The sequence below is a fragment of the Mandrillus leucophaeus genome, unplaced genomic scaffold, assembly GCF_000951045.1.
Source record: "Mandrillus leucophaeus isolate KB7577 unplaced genomic scaffold, Mleu.le_1.0 Scaffold137, whole genome shotgun sequence".
In the NCBI taxonomy this organism is placed as follows: Eukaryota; Metazoa; Chordata; class Mammalia; order Primates; family Cercopithecidae; genus Mandrillus; species Mandrillus leucophaeus.
This window is the reverse complement of record NW_012101332.1, coordinates 227,220-248,936: the sequence shown is the minus strand read 5'-3', so window position 1 is coordinate 248,936 and position 21,717 is coordinate 227,220. Positions and strand designations below refer to the sequence as shown.

Below are 21,717 nucleotides of genomic sequence, written 5' to 3'. Positions count from 1 at the left end.
ATATTCTGTGTGACACTAATCCTTTTTAGTATATTGAGACTTGTTTAATGGCCCAGCATATGGTCTATTTGGAATGTGTATAGGTATTTGAAGAGAATGTACCTTCTACAGTTTTTGATATTATGTTTTGTATATATCAACTAGTTGAAGGTGGTGGACAGTGTTACTTATATCCTCTATTACTTTACTCATTTTCTGGGGGAGGGGGATGTTCCAGTTGTTCTATCAGTTACTGAGAGATGGTTGCAAAATCTCCAACTACGATTGTAGAATTATCTATTTCCTACTTTACTTTTGTCAATTTTTGCTTCACATATTTTCAGGCTCTGTTATTCTGCACCTACACATTTCTGATTGCCAAGTCTTCCTGATGAGTTATTATAACTCTTTTATCATTATGAGAAAATTATCTTTGATAATAGAGTAACTGGAAGTCTGTTTTATCTGATATTAATATAGCCATTCCAACAATTTTTTTCTGCAAATTAAATGCCAAGATTTGAAAGTTATCTAAGCCATTTCTTGCTTAAGGGCATTATTATCTGTTTGACTGCTTCTATGAAGTTTTATTTCTCATAAAAGAGGAAAACATGATGTTTATTTTCTTTCAGATATGCTGTCTAGGTATGACACCAAGGAGTTACCTCTTAAGAATGGCACTTTTGAAAAAGAATCGTTAAAATGGAAAATAATAGAAAGAGTCAGAAGTTCTTGCCTCAAGGAATCTTGTTTTGGAAATGATTGGAAATGCAAAGGACTCTTTAAGAGACAACAGGAAACTAAAGAGGAATATTTCAGGCATGTAACTGTGCCATTTGAAAAAATATTATATGAATTCATCCAGCCTACATCTTTTCTTCTAAATCAAATAATTCATACTGGAAAGAAACTCTATGAACATAAAAAATGTGAAAATCTTACTCAACAGGGAAGAATTTGTATCACTGACAAGCTTGATGAAATGTGTGGCAATGCCTCTGTATTTTACACAAATCATATGAAACATCAAATTTTACTGCAAAGAAATGCAATGTATTTAAAGAATGTGGCAAAGACTGCTTGTAACTTTCAACTAACTCAATATCAAATAAGTCATTGCTAATCAGAAACCCTATGAATGTCAGATATGTGGAAAGCCCATAAGAAAGCATGCCCACCTTACCCAACATAATCAAATTCACACTGGTGAGAAACCATATGAATGCAAAGAATGTGGGAAAGCGTTTATGTTGTTCAACATTGATTCAACATAAGAGAACTCATACTAATGGGAAACCCTATGAATGTCTGGAATGTAGAAAGATGTTTAGGTGGAGTGCACATCTTATTCGACATCAAAGAATTCATACTGGTGAGAGACCTTATACACGTAAGCAATGTTGGAAGGCCTTTGCTTCTGTTTCTGATTTTAATAGACATCAGAAAATTCACACTGGTGAGAGACTTTACGAATGTAAAGAATGTGGGAAGGCATTTAACAATTGCTCAACTTCTATTCAGCATCAGAGAATTCACACTGGTGAGAAGCCCTTTGAATGTAAGGACTGTGGCAAAGCATTCAATAATTGCTCAACACTTACTCAACGTCAGAGAACTCATACTAATGAGAAATCTTATGAATGTCAGGAATGTAAAAAGGCTTTTAGGCAAAGCGCACATCTTACTCAACATCAAAGAACTCATACTGGTGAGAAACCATATGAGTGTGAGGAACGTGGGAAGGCTTTCACTTGTGCTTCTGACTTTAACAGACATCAGAGAATTCACACTGTTGAAAAACCCTATGAATGTAAAGAATGTGGTAAAGCCTTTAATAATTGCTCAGCTCTTATTCAACACCAGAGAATTCACACTGGTGAGAAGCCTTATGAATGTAAGCAGTGTGGGAAAGCTTTTATATCCTGTTCAACACTTGTTCAACATCAGAGAACACATACTAATGAAAAACCTTATAAATGTCAGGAATGCAAGGCCTTCAAGCAGAGTGCACATCTAATGAGACACCAGAGAATTCACAGTGGGGAGAAACCCTATGAATGTAATGAATGTGGGAATGCCTTCATTTGTTTTTCTGATTTTAATAGACATCAGAGAATTCACAAAGGAGAGAAACCCTATCAGTGTAAAGAATGTAGGAAGGTTTTCAATAATTATCTAACTCTTACTTAACATCAAAGAATTCATACCAGTGTGAAGCCCTATGAATGTAAGGAATGTTGAAAGACCTTTACTTGGCTTTCAAACTTGAATAAACATCAGAGGCCAGGCGCGGTGGCTCACACCTGTAATCCCAGCACTTTGGGAGGTCGAGGTGGGCAGATCACGAGGTCAGGAGATCGAGACCCTCCTGGCTAACATGATGAAACCCAGTCTCTACTAAAAATACAAAAAATTAGCCGGGCGTGGTGGCAGGTGCCTGTAGTCCCAGCTACCCGGGACGCTGAGGCAGGAGAATGGCGTGAACTCAGGAGGCGGAGCTTGCAGTAAGCCGAGATTGTGCCACTGCACTCCAGCCTGGGCGACAGAGTGAGACTCCATCTCAAAAAAAATTTTAAAAAAATACACATCAGAGAATTCACACTGGTGACAAACCCTTTGAATGTAAAGATTGTAAGAAAGCTTTTCTTTGTTATTCAACATTTATTCAACACTGTAGAACTCATACTAATGAGAAACCCTATGAATGTCAGGAATGCAGCAAGGCCTTTAGGCAGAGAACACATCTTACTCAACATCAAAGAATTCATACTGGTGAAAAACCATATGAGTGTAACGAATGTGGGAAGGCCTTTGTTTGTGTTTCCTACTTTAATAGACATCAGAGAATTCACACTGGAGAGAAGCCATACCAGTGTAAAGAATGTAGAAAATTCTTTATTGATTGTTCAACTCTTATTCAACACCAGAGAATTCACACTGGTGAGAAACTCTTTGAATGTAGGAATGTAGAAAGGCCTTTAGGCAGAGGGCGCATCTTACTCAACATCAAAGAAGTCATACTGGTGAGAAACCCTGTGAATGTAACGAATGTGAGAAGGCCTTTTCTTGTCTTTCACAGCTGAAAAAGCACCAGAGAATACATACATGAAGGGATAAATCTTATGTATTTGAATAGCATCTTTTTATTTAACAATCCTTACCTAACATCACCACATTCACATTGCGAGAAACTTCAGAAATATAAGAAATGTGGGAAACACTTTTACCTGTCCCTCAGCTGTGCTTTTTCATAATGGAATTTGTACTGGTGAGAAGCCTTATGAAAGCCAGATATGTGTAAAGATCTACTCTCACAATATACTCAATATTATATAATATATAGTGTGACTCCTATAGGAAATGCTTGATTTTAAAATTATCAATTATGGAATAGCAAACAATCTGTAAGTGAAGAAAATCCAGTGACTGTGTAAAGTTTTTGCCTCATAATTCACAATTTATTAAGCATCAAATTTATATGGGAAAAATAGAGTATCAATTACTAATAAAAACAATATTACCACTAAAATTATATTTGACTTATCATAGAGAATAGCATATAGAGAATAATCATGTTGACTTTGTGAATGTAGAAAAGTGTTTATCTATAATATGAGTCTTTTTCAGCATCATTATACTTTCACCAGTTTCCACGTCTGTTTTATTACCAAGTAATTTAAACTTTGTATACTTCAGATTACAAATTTCTTACATTGTGATAAGGTTATTGTGAAGATTAAATGAGTTTATCCAAAGACTTCTGGAACAGTTATTGGTAAATAGAAACTATTCAGTAAACATTGGCTGTCATGATTATCACCTTCATTACTACTCTTAGAATATTTATATAAGAACATTTAATTATGCAGATTTTATTAATATAATGAAATCCACCATCACAATTTCTCTGATTGCAAATCTATGATAATTTATTCTGGAATGAAAATTGTTAGAATATAGTGAGTATGAGGAAACATTCATTTAAATTTATTTTAGTTGAATCAGAAAATTCACTCTGGAAACACTGAATGGATGTATTAAGTAAATTTTTTAGATTAAAGTTGATATGAGAAGTGATATATCTGAAGCAAGTTTCAAAAAGTAGTGTACATTTTCTGACAATAACTCAAGATGGGTGTGGTGGCTCACGCCTCTAATCTTAGCACTTTGGGAGGCTGAGGCAGGTGGATCACTTCAGGTCAGGAGTTTGAGACCAGGCTGGCCAACAAGGCAAAACCCCATCTCTACTAAAAATACAAAAATTAGGCAGGTATGGTGGTGTGCACTTGTCCCAGCTACTCGGGAGGCTGAGGCAGGAGAACTGTTTCAGCCTGGGAGATGGAGGTAGCAGTGAGCCGAGATCTCACCACTGCGCTCCAGCCTGGGCGACAGAGTGAGACTTTATCTGAAAAAAACAAACAAATAAGACAAGTAGATATAGAAGACGAATTTTTAAAATTTGCAGTTTATAAACACCACCATATATAGTTCTTGGATTAAGTGAAAAATGCTATCTGAAATAATAGGCTATTTAGATATGAAAGATAGTGAGTGTTGCATAATAAAACCTGAGGTATGTGGCTCATTTGAATAAATAAACATTCAAGCAGAAAAGTAACAAACCCAAAATTAACACTGGAAACGTATTACATAAATCAATTTGTTTATTCAATGAATTTGAATTACTTAAAAAGAAAAATTAATGAGCTAAACAGAAAGTAGACTTTATCTAAAAGTGGTTTGAAACAACTTGTAATATAGACTAGATTTGCCAGTTATGATTGAGATAAGTAAGAGAAATGACATAAATGCATCAGTGCAATTGGGAACATGGAAATTTTACAGGCATTTTTAATAGTATGAAATGTTTTGTTTAGTATTTCAATTAAATTTAAAACATCTATGGTAAACTTCATTTTACAGGACTATGTAAATATGTAAGTGTTTCTAGTTGGTTCACTGAGGCATAGAAAATTTGAATGAAGCCAAACCTGAAGCTATAGAAAGTCTGAATGAAGCCAAAATGTGAAAACTTTACTCCACAAGGAAGAATCCATACCAGTGATAAGCTTAATGAAATGTGTGGGAACACCTTTACATTTTGCACAAATCATATGAAACATCAGAGAAATTTCACTGGAAAGAAATGCAGAGAATATAAGGAATGTGGCAGAGACTTTGATCATAACTTTCAGTTAACTCAGTATCAGGTAAGTCATACTAATCAGAAACCCTATGAATGTTAGATACGGGGAAAGACCTTTAGAAAGGCCCTTCAAAAAATGATCCCTTCAAAAACACTGAAAAATTAATCAGAGATAATTACATTTAAAAACTATTACTTAGGCCATGCATGGTAGCTCACGCCTGTAATCCCAGTGCTTTGGGGGGCCACAGCTGGTGTATTGTTTGAGGGCAGGAGTTTGATACCAGCCTGGGCAAGATAGTGAGACCTCGACTCTATTAAAAAAATTTTTTTGGCCAGGCATAGTGGAGCAGTTCCTCAGTCTTTTTTGTCGTTTATGACATTGACATTTTTGGAAAATACTGGCCATTTGTTTTATAAAATATCATTCCATTTGAGCTTTTCTAATGTTTCCTATTAGATTCACATTATGTATGCTTTGGCACCCATATACTGTACTACGTTATACCATACTGTACTATATACACAGTGCTTTTCCATTTTAGTTTAGTTTAGTTTTATTTTTCAGATGGATTTTTGCTCTGTTGCCCAGGCTGGAGTGCAGTGATGCGATCTCGGCTCACTGCAACCTCTGCCTCCCAGTTCAAGCAATGCTCCTGCCCCAGCCTCCAAAGTAGCTGGGACTACAGGTGCACACCACCAAGCCCAGCTAATTTTTGTATTTTTAGTAGAGATAGGGTTTCACCATAGTGGCCAGGCTGGTCTCAAACTCCTGACCTCAGGTAATCTGCCTGCCTCGGCTTCCCAAAGTGCTGGGATTACAGGCATGAGCCACCACGCCCCAGCCTTTCCCTTTTTATTAATAGTGCATCATATTAGGGCATCAGTAATCCTAACTTTTATCTCTTGATTAAAGTATTGTTGACCAGGTTTGTCCATTCTAAAATTATATTCCCCTTTTTAATTACTAAGTGTTTTGTGGGAAGATCCTTTTAAGCTATGTAAATTATCAAAACCACTAATTTTTGTATTTTTAGTAGAGATAGGGTTTCACTATGTTGACCAGGCTTGTCTCAAACTCCTGACCTCATGATCTGCCCACCTTGTAATCCCAAAGTGCTGGGATTATAGGCGTGAGCTACCGTGCTCGGCCCAGATTAGTATCTTCTAATTAAAAACAAGTTTCAACTGTAACAGTCTACTCACTTTTGGAATTACTGGCAAGGTTTATGTCCATCAATGCTTTTATGTAATTTTCATTTAAGTTGCCTATTCAATATTCACTTTTCTTTCCTTGTCTTCTAATTTTAATTGATTACTGGTAATTTTTATAGATAGCTTCACAAAAAGACACAAAAGACATAAAAGTGTATCATAAAATTTTGGGATGCTACCATTGTCCATTTTTGGAAAAGGTAATTTAATCTCATAGAAATAATTGATAAACATTTAATGGTGATTATCTGTTCCCTCCAAATTTGCTTGGTAAACACTATGTCATACTTAATTTTTTTGTTTTGTTTTGTTTTTGAGACGGACTCTCACTCTGTCACCCAGGCTGGAGTGCAGTGGCACAATCCCAGCTCACTACAACCTCTGCTCCCCTGGGTTCAAGCAGTTTTCTGCCTCAGCCTCCCCAGTAGCTGGGACTACAGGTGCCCAGCACCATACCCAGCTAATTTTTGTATTTTTAGTAGAGGCAGGTTTCACCATATTGGCCAGGTTGGTCTCAAACTCCTGACCTTGTGATCTGCCCACCTCAGCCCTGCAAAGTATTGGGATTACAGGTACATGTACATGCCACCATGCCTAATTTTTTTTTTTTTTTTTTTTTTTTAAGAGACAGAGTCTTGCTGCGTCATCCAGGCTGGAGTGCAGTAGCACAATCTTGGCTCACTGCAACTTCCACCTCCTGGGCTCAAGCAATCCTCCTGCCTCAGCCTCCCAAGTAACAGAGACCACAGGTGCGTGTCACTATGCCCAGCTGTTTTTGTATTGTTAGTAGAGACAAGGTTTTGCTATGTTGTCCGGGCTCATCTCAAACTTCTGGGCTCAGGTGATCTGCCCACTTCAGCCTCCCAAAGTCGTGGGATTACAGGCATGAGCCACAAGACTAGCCATGCCTGGCTAATTTAAAAAAAAAAAAAAATTGGTAGTGACAGGGTCTAGATATGTTGCCCAGGCTGGTCTCAAACTCCTGGCCTCAAGTTATCATCCTGCTTCAGCTTCCCAAAGCACTGGAATTACAGATATGAGCCCTGTTTCTTGATAGTATTGCTTAATTGTAACAAATGTATCATATTAAGGTAAATGTTACTACTAGGGGAAATTGGGTGTGGGTGTATGAAATTGTCATATCTTTGTATCTTATATAAATCTAAAACCATTGTAAAAACTAGTTCATTTAGAAAAAAAATCAGTGACTTTTTTTTTTTGGTTTTTGTAACCAAAAAATCCAAAGATAAATGGAGCTTCGGGTATGGCATGATCAAGATGTTCACTGTGTCATCAGGTTTTAACACTGAACACTCAGCTCTCCCTTTGCCAGTGTTTTGGCTTTGACTTGAGGCTAATTTCCTCATGACTGCATCAGTTCCAGGCCTCCTATCTGGACATATCCCTTTCAGCACAAGAGGGAGAGCACCTTTGCCTAGCATTCCAAAATAAACCTCTGAGATTCACTTTGACTGGGTCAAGTTAATTGATATGCCCAATCGTAAACTAAGAGCTTCAGCGTGCAAGGAGCCCTCCCTACATGGAGGCACACACAGTCCCACATCTTTTGAGCTCCAGAGGTCAAAGCTCTGAGTGTGGCTGGGACCTGCTTCCCTTCTCTCTCATCATCTTGGGTCCAGTTAACCATCACCAACAACCTGGGAAACGGAAATAATGGGACCTCATGGCCAAAGAGGCTGTTCACTGCTTATGGCACCCCTACAACTGGACCAGAGACTCTTGCCAGGGCTGGCACGTACAGGTACAAGCCACACTTACACTCCATTTATGCCTCAATAATGACTTCACTTCGATCTCATAGTGAAATTCCCAACTGCTTCCACAGCACCAAGTCCCCAGCACAGGCAACACCTCCCCTGGAGAAGTCCCAGCCAACAAGCTCTGCCATTCTTCTCCCTGCAATTCTGCCCTGAAAATGTCTGGGCCTCAGTTCTGTGAAACAGGCAGGGCAATTTCTGCCCTACTCTGTAGCCACTTGAGAAATCAAGTCAAAGAATTTACTCACATACTGACATCCTGCAGGGTAAGGCTGTGCTTTTTTTTTTTTTTTTTTTTTTTTTTTAGGCTTATTGAGACAGAGGCTTAGTCTGTTGCCAAGGCTGGAGTGCAGTGGCATGATCTTGGCTCACTGCAACCTCCGCCACCCGGGTTCAAACGATTCTCCTGCCTCAGCCTCCTAAGTAGCTGGAATTACAGGCACCTGCCACTATGCCTGGCTAATTTGTGTATTTTTAGTAGAGACGGGTTTCACCATAATGGCCAGGCTAGTCTCAACCTCAGGTGACCCGCCTATTTTGGCCTCCCAAAGTGCTGGGGTTACAGGCGTGAGCTGTAACAGGGTAAGGCTGTACCTTTTATGGGTTGTCAGCAGCTCAATGTCTTGCTATTAAAACAAGAGGTTTACTAGATATATCCAAACATGAGAAGAGTGGGGCACAGGATTCTACTCCAGACAGCAACACCAGCTGTGTGGGCTCCTTCCCCACAGGGGTCACAGCAGTCCTGGGATGGATCACTGTAGAAGAAACCAGCACTCGCAGACCAGGACTCTGTTTATGAGTTCACTCAGAGATCTAACTGCCCCATCTCCTACTCCAAGAGAAGGCTTATCATTGGTCCTGCATCACGTACCTTGCATGGAAATTCTGTCTGTCTTCAAAGGCAACCCTGCAGTAATTGAAGCAAAGCAGATGTCTAATGCATCAGAGTGACCCAGTACCAGGCCACATCCCATTGACTAGCAATGCCCAGCTGACCATGGGGCTTCTGGAATGGAAAATTCATGGAATAGGACAGTACATCAGATTCCTGTCAAGATCCCTCTCCATATACTTACTAATAATTTTATAGTTGGTGAAAAGGTAAGACACGTTCATAGTTCTTTTCAAAAGCAAATCAAACTGTTAAAAAGGGTGTCACATTAAAGGTAGGTTTCTCTCCTATTCTGACCAGTCCCTCAGTTCTACCCCAGTCCCAGAAATCCACTTAATCATTTTCTTGCATCTCATTCCAGATATCCCATCCTCACACAAGCACATGTATGCATCTAAGTGTACTTCCTATTTTTTGCACTTTTTTTTTTTTTTTTACTTAAACAATCGTTATTCAATTCCCGTATTAAACTTTCTTAGAGACTATTTTATTTTTATTTTTCTATTTCCGAGACAGGGTCTCACTCTATTACCCAGTCTGGAGTGCAGTGGCATGACCACAGCTCACTGCAGCCTCAATTTCCTAGGCTCAAGCCATTCTCCCACTTCAGCCTCCTGAGTAGCTGGGACTACAAGTGCATGCCACCATGCCTGGCTAATTTTTAAAATTTTTTGTAGAGATGGGATCTCATGTTACCCAGGCTGCTCTCCAACTCCTGAGCTCAAGCAATCCCCCTGCCTAGGCCTCCCAAAGTGCCAGGATTACAGGCATGAGCCACCACTCGCAGCCTCTTAGAGACTTTTTTTTTTTTTTTTTGAGAATCAGGGTGTCTCACTCTATTACCCAGGCTGGAGTGTAGTGGCGTGATCTCAGCTCACTGGAACCTCTGCCTCCCAGGTTCAAGCAATTCTCCTGCCTCGGCCTCCTGAGTAGCTGGGATTACAGGCGTGTACTACCACATCTGGCTAATTTTTGTGTTTTTAGTAGAGATGGGGTTTCACCATGTTGGCCAGGCTGGTCTCGAACTCCGGACCTCAAGTGATCCACCCAAAGTGTTGGGATTACAGGTGTGAGTCACTGCACCTGGACTCCTTTGACTTTTAAAGGTGCCTCAGTAGGCAATAAATTAAATGGTCAATTACCAGAAGGGTGAGGCTCTGAAGACAACAGCCAGCTGTCGAAAGCCATCCAAATAATCTCACCTGCTCTTTTCTCCCTTCCAGTGAGCAGGGAACATCCCAGAGAGGTGAGGGTGAGATAGACTACAGAAGCAGCCCAGACACTATCAGTGAACACCTCCAGTCCCATCTGTCCATCAAGGGGGCAGTGGGCAGCTGTGTCTCTCCTTTAGGAGCCAAGTGGAACAGCGAAGGGTCAGCAGCCAACAGAACCCGGTGGACAATGGGATCTTCTCTATGGTTGCATTCAAGTGCTGGAAGCATCATTTCTTTGAAGAAATCAAGTGGCCAGACCAATTCTTACATCACCAACCCTGATGAGTCCATCTGGACTTAGTAAGAAAAGACGGATACAGCTGGAGGACCTTGAACCGTGGATCATATACCGAAGTTTCAGCCTCATGCCAGTGGAAATGCTGCAGCCTCAGAGATCTGCAGATCAAAGACTGTGACGCCATCATGCTTATTTAAAGAGGCTGATAAGAGCCTATAAGTTCTCAGGGATAGCCATGCCCAGACTAACCATGATCTAGATGCCCAGTGGTCCTGTCTCTACTTCGCACTCTCTCTATCAAGATCATTGTGATGTTTCGGAAGCATAAATATGAACCCAGCCCTCCCCTGTTTAATTCCTGCTCCCCATTACTTACAGAATGAAGTTCTAGTTCCTGTGCTTGGCATTCAGGGTCTTTGAAAATCTAGCCTTTGTTTACCCCTGTAGTTCCCCTCCCCACTCCCTAAAGGCACCCCACACTTCAGCCATGCACAGACATTTGCAAGTCCCCAAATGCTGACTGCCAGGTCATACCTCCATGACTCGAGTCAACAATCCTCTTTTTTTTTTTGAGATGGAGTCTTGCTCTGTCGCCCAGGTTGGAGTACAGTGTTGCGATCTCGGCTCACTGTAACCTCCACCTCCTGGGTTCAAGCGATTCTCATTCTCCTCTCTCAGCCTCCTGGGTAGCTGGGATTACAGGCATGTGCCACCATGCCCAGCTAATTTTTGCTTTTTTTTTTTTTTTTTTTTTGATGGAGTCTCGCTCTGTCGCCAGGCTTAAGTGCAGCGGTGTGATCTCGGCTCACTGCAACCTCTGACTCTCTGGTTGAAGCTCTTGTCCTGCCTCAGCCTCCCCAGTAGCTGGGATTACAGACACACGCTACCACGCCCAGCTACTTTTATTTCTAGTAGAGACAGGGTTTCACCATGTTGGCCAGGATGGTCTCAGGATCACCTGAGGTCAGGAGTTTGAGACCAGAATGCTTGGAGACATTGAATTTATCCAAGAGTTCATCTAGGAACAAAGGAGAAAAAACAAATCTCATTTGTTAGAATATTCCAAGTCCAGGTATGGAAGAAAATAAAATGCCTCTCCCTCCCGTTTCATGGTGTCCTATTCATTTCAATTTTCTGACACGGTCCTACAAGTCCATCATTTGGAAGTAACAGCAACCTTATTCCTTTCCAATTTTTTTTCCTGCAATTGTTTTACTTGCCTAACACCACAGTCCTGAGGGTACACAAGGGCCAGATGCAGATAATCAAAATCCCAACACTCAGTTTCGTAGAGACCCACAAACCGTCTCCATGGAAAACCAGAACCAGAAGCGCTGCCCTAGCAAAAGCATTCTGGAAATACACTGGACGAGGCAGAGCCACAGTCACAGATCCGATCTCAGGTACGTCACAAACGCAGACACAAACCGCACAGATCCCAGAGACCCCTACAGCCGGCGTCAGAGTCAGGCACCACCGCGCAGCTTTCTCTGCGGCACCATCACAATCCCCTGCAGGAGAACGGCACACGCTCACTCATCATCCCCCGTGCCCGGAAACACTACTCCGCCTGCGGCCAAGCACTCGGTCCAGGTGCGCGGGGGCGCGGCGGCCGTCACTCAGCAAACACCGCAGGGAGCACGCGCCGCGCCTTGGTCCAGGCTCGCCGCACTGGGGTTTCCTCCATCCAGCTCACCGCCAGGGTCACGGCTACAGGCCTAGGTTTGGACACTCCATCCCCATCGGGATCCTGTAGCCAACCTCCACCCACCTCCAAATCTCCCGACCCCTCGGCACGTGCGGCCCCACGCGTCTCCCTTGCTCCCTGAAGAGCCCCCAGGTTCGCCCCGCGCGCTTGCGCACTCCAGGCAGAAGCCGATTTCCAAAGGATCCAGTGAGGCGTCGCTGGGGGCGGGGCGGGGCTCGCAGCCTCCGCCTGGCGCCGAGCTGAGAACCAAATGAAAAATAAAAAGCCGAAATGTTGGTTTTTTAAGTTTTGGACCGCAGTGTCCACAGGGGAGCAGGCCCGGATTATCTTTAATGGCACTGGTCAGTCACGGGGCCCCCATTAGAGGTAGAGGCCTGAGGCAACGGACACTACGGCCCCTCTGGGTGCACCTCCCCCGCCGCACTATCCCTGCCGAGACCCTGCCCCACGCGCCCCTCCCGTTCTGGAGCAGCGGCGGGACTTGCCTCCGCCCCCCGTGCGCTTGCGCATTCGAGACCGAGACAGGCGCTTTCCCGTATTCTGGCGCGGCTGACTCCAGGGCTGGACGATCCTGGGAGTCCGGTGAGGCCGGAGCTGGGAGCCGGGCGCCGCTGTGGCCGCTGCTTTTCTGAGGGAAAAGAGCGCGGGGTGGGTTATTTTGCAGGCAGGACCGGAGGGGGAGAAAAGGTTCCTATGGAGCCTCAGGCCGCTGTACGTTTTTTCCCGGGACTGAGCTTCTGCAGCCCTGAGGCCTGGAGGCCTGGAGGCCCGGACGGCAGTAATTGTGCCGGGCCCGGTTCGTGGGTGCGGCCTATGGTGCAATTGGAGACCCAGGCCCCGCGCATCCTCTTCCGCTCTTCAGCCACTTAGGCTCGGCCGTAGCGAAAAGGTCCAAGAGGGAAGTCACAGGTGAACGCCCCAAGATGAAGGTCCCCTGCAAAACGCTGGGACCTAGATTTGGGGCGGGTGTCTGGGGTCTGGGAGGACACCTGGACAGTTCCGAAAAGACACAGTGGGTGGTCCCGGGGCGTGGGCAACTGGGTATGGAACTACAGCGTACCCGGAACTTCGAACCCAGACGCGGGTGACTGCGGATCCTCTGCCCTGTCGTTTCCATTTGTGCATGCAGGTGGCGGTTCGCTGGGGCCAGGGAAGCGTGGAGGGGGAGTTCCAATCAAGAAAAGCCTGGGGTGTCCTGAACTGTGCCTGCTTCCCCAGCCCTGCCGGTTTCCAGAGGAGGCGCTTGAGTAGGAGAAACGAATCGCTGCTGCTCTTCTAAAAGCCGGTTCCGTGTGAGTTCGTGCTGCTGCTTTGTTTCTGTGAAATGCATTCGACTTCCTTCCGTTTAAAATCCTGCTTGAGAATGATCTATTTATTCATTGATTTGGGCCTTAGGGTTTCCCTACCTGGTTAACGACAGGGAACCTAATTAATAGATTTCCCTTTTTTAGTGCCTACTTCATGCTGTTCTATAGTTAGTTACGTGGTTAGTTAACTGTGAGCTGTATGTTCAGTTACTCGTGAGCGCTGTTTTTCTAAGGATTTTGATGATCTGGAAATACCCTTGCTTGAGATTAATGTTCATACTTTGTTTTTGTTAAGGAGTTTTCTGGGGTTTAGATATGTTTTAATGATTCCGGGGTAGAAAGATGATTTCTTTTTTTCCAGGAAATTCGTGAGTAGAAGTTTTTGATACCAGCCAGATGTGATTTGAGGTTTGGCAGCATGAGTTTATTTTGGGTATATCTTTAGATCGACTGAGAGAGGTGTAGTGTAGTGTAGTGATTAAGTATTTCGAGCCTAGATTAAGTGGATTTGAATCCTGACTGCCACTTAAAGCTAAACGAGTTTAAGCAGTCTGTGCTTCAGTTTCCTCATAATTGTAATAGTGTATACTTCACGGTGTTGTTTTGAAGATGACATGAATTAATATTTTTGAAGCTTTTAGGAGAGTGCCTGGCACATAGTGAGTCCTTAATGCATCCTAGCCACTGGCATTAAAATGATGATGCTCAGTCATTCCCTATCAGCTTTGTTTATTCCCAAGAGCAATGCAAATGTGAAGGGAATTATGATGGATGCTTGCAAGCAGGAAAATGAGCCAGACCCTCCGGTGGACCAGAACAGGGATTGGTAACATAAGTCTTTGGACTCTGTTTATGAGCTTTCAGGGCAACAAAGATATTTTAAGATTATATCCAGAATTGTTGTATGTATTTGTAAATGGTTAATTTTTGCAGGGGAGCGAGGAAGCCTGTGATTGCATGGTATTATCGGAGTTATATAAGCTCCAACGACATTGATTCTCGCTGTCTAGAAATGACATAACTGGGAGTGACTTTTGGGATGTTCTTTTATGAAATTAATATCTAGCAGTATGGAAATGGTTAAATCACACTCCATCCATGTGATGGAATGTTATGCAGTAATAAGAATTGTGTTTATATTTAGTCATAAGAAAAAAGTATAATGTAATATTGAGAAGTATTGTTGTAAATAAGAGTCGTCAAGAAATTGTTGTTACATATGAATCTTGAATACTACAATAAAGATTTTTAAGTTATTTTGCAACAATGTAATATTTAAATATTAAATCGCTAGGTATTTAGTGATAGTTATTTATTGGAGCTGAGGAGGGGTAAATGCAAGTTATTAAGTAGCTGCTGTGAAATGAGCATTTGTTCTTGTCTGCCGTTCTTACTGGCTTTTAATCACTTTGGTCCCAATGTCCAGAAATAATCATTATTAATGTTTTAGAGCATATTTTCCCAAAATATTTCTACAAGCCTGGGTGGTTTTGTGTGTGGTTTTATTTCTTTCTTTCTTTTTTTTTTTTTTTGAGGTGGAGTTTTGCTCTTATTGCCCAGGCTGGAGTGCAGTGGCGCGATCTTGGCCCACTGCAACCTCCACCTCCTGGGTTCAAGCGATTCTCCTGCCTCAGCTTCCCCAATAGCTGGGATTACGGGCACCCGCCACCACGTCAACTTTTCACCTCAGAGTCATGTGAATTTCAGCGATAGGCACATTTAGGAATTGACTTTTGCCAGGTGGGATATAGGTATTTGAAGTATTTGACTGTGTTTCTGAAGGATTGATTTTCATTCTTAGAATATAAAATAGACAGCTGAGCTATTTTATTTTTTATTTTTTATTTTGAGATGGAGTCTTGCTGTGTCGCCCAGGCTGGATGGAGTGCAGTGGCGTGATCTTGGCTCGCTGCAACCTCCGCCTTCTGGGTTCAAGCGATTCTCCTGCCTCAGCCTCCCCAGTAGCTGGGACTACAGGCATGTGCTACCATGCTCGGCTAATTTTTTGTATTTTTAGTGGAGATGGGGTTTCACCGTTTTAGCCAGGATGATCTTGATCTCCTGACCTCGTGATCCACCCTCCTTGGCCTCCTAAAGTACTGGGATTACAGGCGTGAGCCACTACGCCCGGCCAGCTGTGCTATTTTATACCAGGAGCTTCATCCCTCAATTACATGATTCGGGGAAATGAATTAATGACAATTTCTTCGAAAACTAAACTTACAAAAAACAAGATCATTTTATCTCAGAAGAAAAAATCTTATGCAAAGAAGGCAGAATAACCTGAGTATACTACATAGTTCAGTTGGTAACAATGTTTAGTCACAATAATATACACTGAATTTAAAAACTGATTTACTCTGAAATAAAATAAAACCATATTGAGGCTGGGTGCAGTGGCTCACACCTATAATCCCAACACTTTGGGAGGCCAAGGCTGGTGGATCACATGAGCCCAGGAGTTTGAGACCAGCCTGGCCAACATGGTGAAACCCCATCTCTACAAAAAACACAAAAATTAGCTGAGCTTGGTGGTGTGCACCTGTAATCTCAGCTACTCGGGAGGCTGGGACAGGCAGAGAATCGCTTGAACCCAGGAGGCGGAGGTTGCAGTGAGCTGAGATTGTGCCACTGCGCTACAGCCTGGGCGACAGAGTGAAACTCTGTCTCAAAAAAAAAGAATAAAATCATATCGAAAGGACAAAGGGACTGTAACTGCATATGTGGGTGGGAGGTGAGTAGGTAAAAGATAGCTAAAACTGTGTCTGCCATAGTAGTAAGGGAATATATAATGATTACAACTAAAAATTCAGAAGTAAAAATATTAGCATGTTTTTTAAATGCATGGAGTTTAAATACCAAAAGGAACAGCTAATAGAGGTAAAAATTGTTGCCTCTAGATTTGGAAGATAGGGGCAGAGTAGCAGGGATGGAACTGTTGGAGCTTTTTGTGATATTCCTTGCATAGCTGTTTTGAACTATTGTTCAGGTATAAGTGATACAAATTTTTAATTAAAAAATTCAGGCCAGGTGCAGTGGCTCAAGCCTGTAATCCCAGCACTTTGGGAGGTGGAGGCAGGTGGATCACTTGAGTCCAGGAGTTTGAAAACAGGCTAGGCAACATAGACTGGCAAAAAATACAAAAATTAGCCAGGGTGGTGGCATGTGTCTTTAGTCCCAGCTACTCCGGAGGCTGAGGTAGGAGGATCGCTTGAGCCCTGGAAGTAGAGGCTACAGTGAGCTGAGATCCGAGATTGCACTTTAGCCTGGGTGACAGAGCAAAATCCTGCCTTAAAAAAAATGTAAAGACTCCAGGGAAGAACTAATAATTATCACCTAGGACTGGGATACCATCAAGTAGAGGTAACAATAAAATTTTATTCCAATTCACAGATCTTTTTATACACATGCATATACATATATGCATGTGTACGTAGTTCACCTGCGAAAATACAATTACATTACAATCATATTTTAAACCTATCTTCTTCCCCTCAACATTATGTAGTGGCTGTCTTGCCATGACATCAAATATGAATTTTATCTTCATTTTTAATAGGTGTTTATTTTTCTTTTCTTTTCTTTTCTTTTCTTTTTTTTTTTTTTTTTTTTAAAAAAAAACAGGGTATCGCTCTGCTGCCCAGGCTGGAGTTCAGTGGCATGAACAGGGTTCATTGCAGCCTCGACCTCCTGGGCTCAGGCGATCCTCCCACCTTAGCCTCCCAGGGAGCTGGGACCACAGGTTTGCACCACCATGCCTGGCTAATTTTTTGTAGAGATGGAGTTTTGTCATGTTGGCCAGGCTAGTATTGAACTCCTGGACTTATTAAGCAGTCACCTGTCTTGACCTCCCAGAGTGCTGAGATTACAGGCATGAGCCACTGGACTCGGCTGTTTAATTTTCCATTGTGTGAATGCGTGGTAATTTATTTAACATTGCTGAAGGATATTTAGGTTCTTTCCAGCTTTTTTGGTCCCATTTTAAACACTTTCTATCCACAAATTATTTCATTCTTTCTACGTCATATCATTGAGTATCCATTTCCCCAACAGCTTAGTAATTATGAGGTGTCAGAACTTTTTCAAATCTGCCAATACAGTTCCTTCAATATGTGCTCTAGTTACTAGTATATTTTAACTGATAAGCTGATAGGTTATTTCTTTTTCCTTTTCCTATTTTGTTCTTTTTTTTGTTTTGTTTTGTTTTAAGAGACAGGGTCTTACTCTGTCACCCAGGCTGGAGTGCGGTGGAAAGATCATAGCTCACTGCAGCCCTGAACTCCTGGGCTCAAGCAGTTCTCTTGCCTCAGCCTCCCAAGTAGCTAGGGATACAGGCAAGTGCCAACACAGCCAGCTAATTAAAAAATTTTTTTTTGGTCAGAGACAGACTCTTACTATGTTGTCCAGGCTGGTTTTCAATTCCTGGCATCAAGGAATCCTCCCATCTGGGCCTCCCAAAGTGCTGGGACTACATACATGAGCCACTGCACCCAGCCTGTTTCTACCTTCTAGAATATTATCCATGCTCAGGTTTCATAAATTTACTTCTTTAAGTCTGAGTACCAAGAAAGATTGCTTGGTAATTGAGATCATGCAGGCAGTATTGATCCTGAATAGGAAAATAAGGAGCAGAGAGCTCTGAGTTAAGCCTTGGGGAAGGGCTCCCAATGTGCACCTGCGGTTTTGCCACAATCAAGGCTGCTATATAGCCTTTCTACAGGTGTTTTATACCTGTGGTCCTCAAAGTGTGGCATCTGGACCAGCAGCATCAGCATCACCTGGAAACTTTTTAGAAATGCAAATTCTCAAGTCCAATCCCAAACCTACTGAATGCCAAACTCTAGCAGTGAGACCTAGCAAGTTGTGTTTTAACAAGCCCTCTGGGTGATTCTGAGGCATACTCAAGTTTGACTACCAAACTTTGCTGCCCATTAGAAACACCCATGGGAGGAAGAGGTAGTTAAAAAAATCCTAAATCCCACGTCACACTAATTAAATCAGTGTGTTTAAAGGTGGGAGCCAGGCAACAGTAGAGTTTAAAGATATCCAGATGATTCCAATTTGAGCAAAGTTTGGGCAATTCTTGTCTATGCTATGTTCTGTCTTCGTGTTTGGGGAGGCCGACCAGATTCCTAAGGCCAAGAAGGAGAGTTTTGGTTTAGATGGTGTAACCCCTTTTCAGCTGGGAAGGTGGGGATGGAGGGAGGAGGATCTGTTCAGGACAGGTCTGCACAACCCATTCTTTGGTCCAAACCAGCCTGCCCTGGGGTCGGAGCTGGGGACCAACTGGCAGCCCTCCTGCCGACATGTCTAGACATACGCTTTGATGCTGCAGAGTCTCTGCTCTGCAATTCCTTGTGCAGCTGAGCTGATTTTGCTGTGGTTTTGGGGAGGACATCTTTGTCTAAACTACCTCTTACCTATCAAAACTTGTCTGTATGTTGGGGGTGGGAGTTGCGTATAGGAATGGAGTAATAGTATCGGTTTTTTAAATTTGGAAACTCTGAGGCAATTCTGTTCTCATGATTTTACGCGTTCTTTCTCCAGCTCTGGCATCTGTGGACGCTGCTGCTGAGGTAAATGAACCTTGAGGAAAATTGACCCGGTTCTTTCAATTCTAAAATCATGGCTCGTGTAAGTTGGAATTTCTCTCTACTTAGAATTCTGTCATTTTTTTCAGGTTATGTGAACATTCTGATTTGTTATTCTGCAACTTTCTAACAGAGCCCCATTCAACAGCTGCTCCCCAGTCTTCCCCATTCCAGCAAGGGGTGGAGCCAGCCAGATTCCTAAGTGCCCCCATCTTCTCCATGCATATCTTTAGTAGTCCGTTTTCACACTGCTGATAAAGACATTCCTGATAAAGACTGGATAATTTATAAAGAAAAAGAGGTTTAATGGACTCAGTTCCACATAGCTGGGGAGGCCTCACAGTCATGGCGGAAGGCGAAAGGCATGTCTTACATGGTGACAGGCAAAGAGTGAATGAATGCCAAGAGAAAAGGGAAACCCCTTATAAAATCATTAGATCCTGTGAGACTTACTGCCACGAAAACAGTATAGGGGGAGTGGCCCCTGTGATTCAATTATCTCACACTGGGTCTCTCCCACAACACATGGGAATTATGGGAGCTACAATTCAAGATGAGATTTGGGTGGGGACACAGCCAAATTGTATCAGTATCCATGTGTGCATTGACCAAATCATTCAGCATCTCCTGTGTGCTCCTTATCTGTCTAGAGCAGAAATGGGGCAGAAATGAAGTTCCTAGAAGTGGGCATTGTATCTGAAATTCTCAGGATTAAAATAGCACTGTCTAAAATAATTGTAATTCAAGCTACATATGTAATTTAAAATTTTCTAGTAGTCAAATTTTGAAAGTATAGAATGGTATGCAAGGCCACATAGTTTAGTAAATATTTTAAATACTTTAGTAGTCACATAAAAAAAAGGAAAAAGAAACACATGCAATTGATTTTAATGTCTTTCATTTAACCCAATATGGCCAAAATATTATTTCAAAGTGTATTCAATATAAAAGTCATGGTCAGGCCCTGACAGTGGTGGTTCATGCCTGTAATCTCAGCACTTTGGAATTGGAAGGCTGAGGCAGGAGGACTGCTTGAGCCCAGGAGTTTGAGATAAGCCTGAGCAACTTAATGAGATCCCATCTCTAAAAAACAACCACCACCACCAAAAAAAAAAATTAGCCAGACATGGTGGCATATGCCTGTAGTCTCAGCAATTTGGGAAGCTGAGGTAGGAGAATTGCTTGAACCCAGGAGTTCGAGGCTGCGGTGAGCTGTAATCAATAAATGGGCTGTGATTGTGCCACGCCATTCCAACCTGGGTGACAGAATGAGACCCTGCCTCAAAACCAAGATAAAATAAAAAATACATATAAATCATCAATATGTTTTACCTTGTTATTTTCCTTCTAAAGTCTTCACTATCTGGTATCTGGTATATATTTGACATTTACAGCACATGTGGGTTTGGGCTAGTCCCATTCAAGTGCTCAATATCCACATATTGCTGAACTAGAGTATTGGACGTTGCAGAAGCTTTAGAGATTTTTTGTAATGTAAATTCTAAATATAATTTATTTAAAAATATACCTATATCTAAATATAATCACTATTAAGTGTAACATATCCATCAGATGGCGTACAGCAGTCCCTCCTTACCCAAGGGCGATACATTCTAAGACTCCCAGTGGATGCCGAAAACCTCAGATAGTATGGAACCCTATATATATGATGTTGTTTTGATCTGATAATCAGGTAGTATATACATTGTTGATATGCTGGACAAAGCATATCACATCCGAAGTGGGCGGAGTGGTTAGTGTGAGATTTCATCATGTTACTGAGAATGGCATGGAGTTGAAAACTTATAAATTGTTTATTTCTGGAATTTTTCCATCTAATATTTTTGGACCGTGGTTGACTGTGGGTAACTGAAATTGAGGAAGGCAAAACCACGTGTAAGGGGGAACTACTGTATCATGTAGTAAACTATAAATATTAAATAAAAGATCTGTTATGATAAAAATGCTAATGATACATTATAATAAAGTTATATCTGGAAGAAATTTTTAAGTTTTATGCAAAGTATACTTTTTAAAAATAGAGATTTTACAGTTCATTTTTTTGGGGAGAATCCCATCAATAATTATTATTGTTTTAATCTTTAAAGGAAAAGAAGATAGAGTAAATCCCACTTACTGAGAATGTTTTAGATCCTTTGCAAGTACTGTTCCTATGAACCTATTTCAGTTAATTGAGAAATTCTGATAATTACCTGAATATGTCTGGAAATAAATAGAATTATCTTCTATTCCATAGTACATAGGAAGTTTTGGCCATAGCAGTGGTGGACAAACTAGATACACTGCAAATTTGGCCCACAAGCTGTAGCTTGTTTCGGAACAGCCTGCAAGCTAATTAAATTTAGAAATAATTGTTACAAAAAAAAAAAAAGAATGTGGAACAGAGACCATATGTGGTATACAAAGACTAAAATATTGGCCCTTTACAGAAAATATTGCCAAACCCTGGTCTTTTGTTTATAGAAATCTTCAAGAACATATATTCTGCTTCAGTCACACTCACATCTTTATTGCCACCTTCCCACATCACAGGCTTCCAGCACCAGTCTATTCATTTGATGTATGAAGTGAACATATATCATCAAAACCCATCAAACCCTTCTTCCACTTTTTTTTTTTTTTTTT

General features: G+C 41.8%; 2 protein-coding genes across 2 annotated transcripts in view; both read left to right on the top strand.

Annotated features, from left to right (window-relative positions):
• Positions 1–601: 601 nt before the first annotated feature.
• Positions 602–2,606, top strand: ZNF781 (zinc finger protein 781). The gene is given in 5 exon segments (XM_011973292.1): positions 602–1,096; positions 1,098–1,225; positions 1,227–1,407; positions 1,409–2,261; positions 2,573–2,606. Coding segments are annotated over 4 exon segments (1,380 nt in total). The 5' UTR covers positions 602–613; the 3' UTR covers positions 1,997–2,261; positions 2,573–2,606.
• Positions 2,607–12,708: 10,102 nt separating this feature from the next.
• Positions 12,709–21,717, top strand: part of ZFP30 (ZFP30 zinc finger protein) — a 30,488-nt gene continuing 21,479 nt past the window's right edge. The window contains exons 1-3 of the mRNA XM_011973394.1: positions 12,709–12,755; positions 13,392–13,465; positions 19,028–19,114. Of these exons, the coding sequence (XP_011828784.1) occupies positions 19,106–19,114 (9 nt within the window). The 5' untranslated portion in view covers positions 12,709–12,755; positions 13,392–13,465; positions 19,028–19,105. The remainder of the gene's footprint in view (positions 12,756–13,391; positions 13,466–19,027; positions 19,115–21,717) is intronic.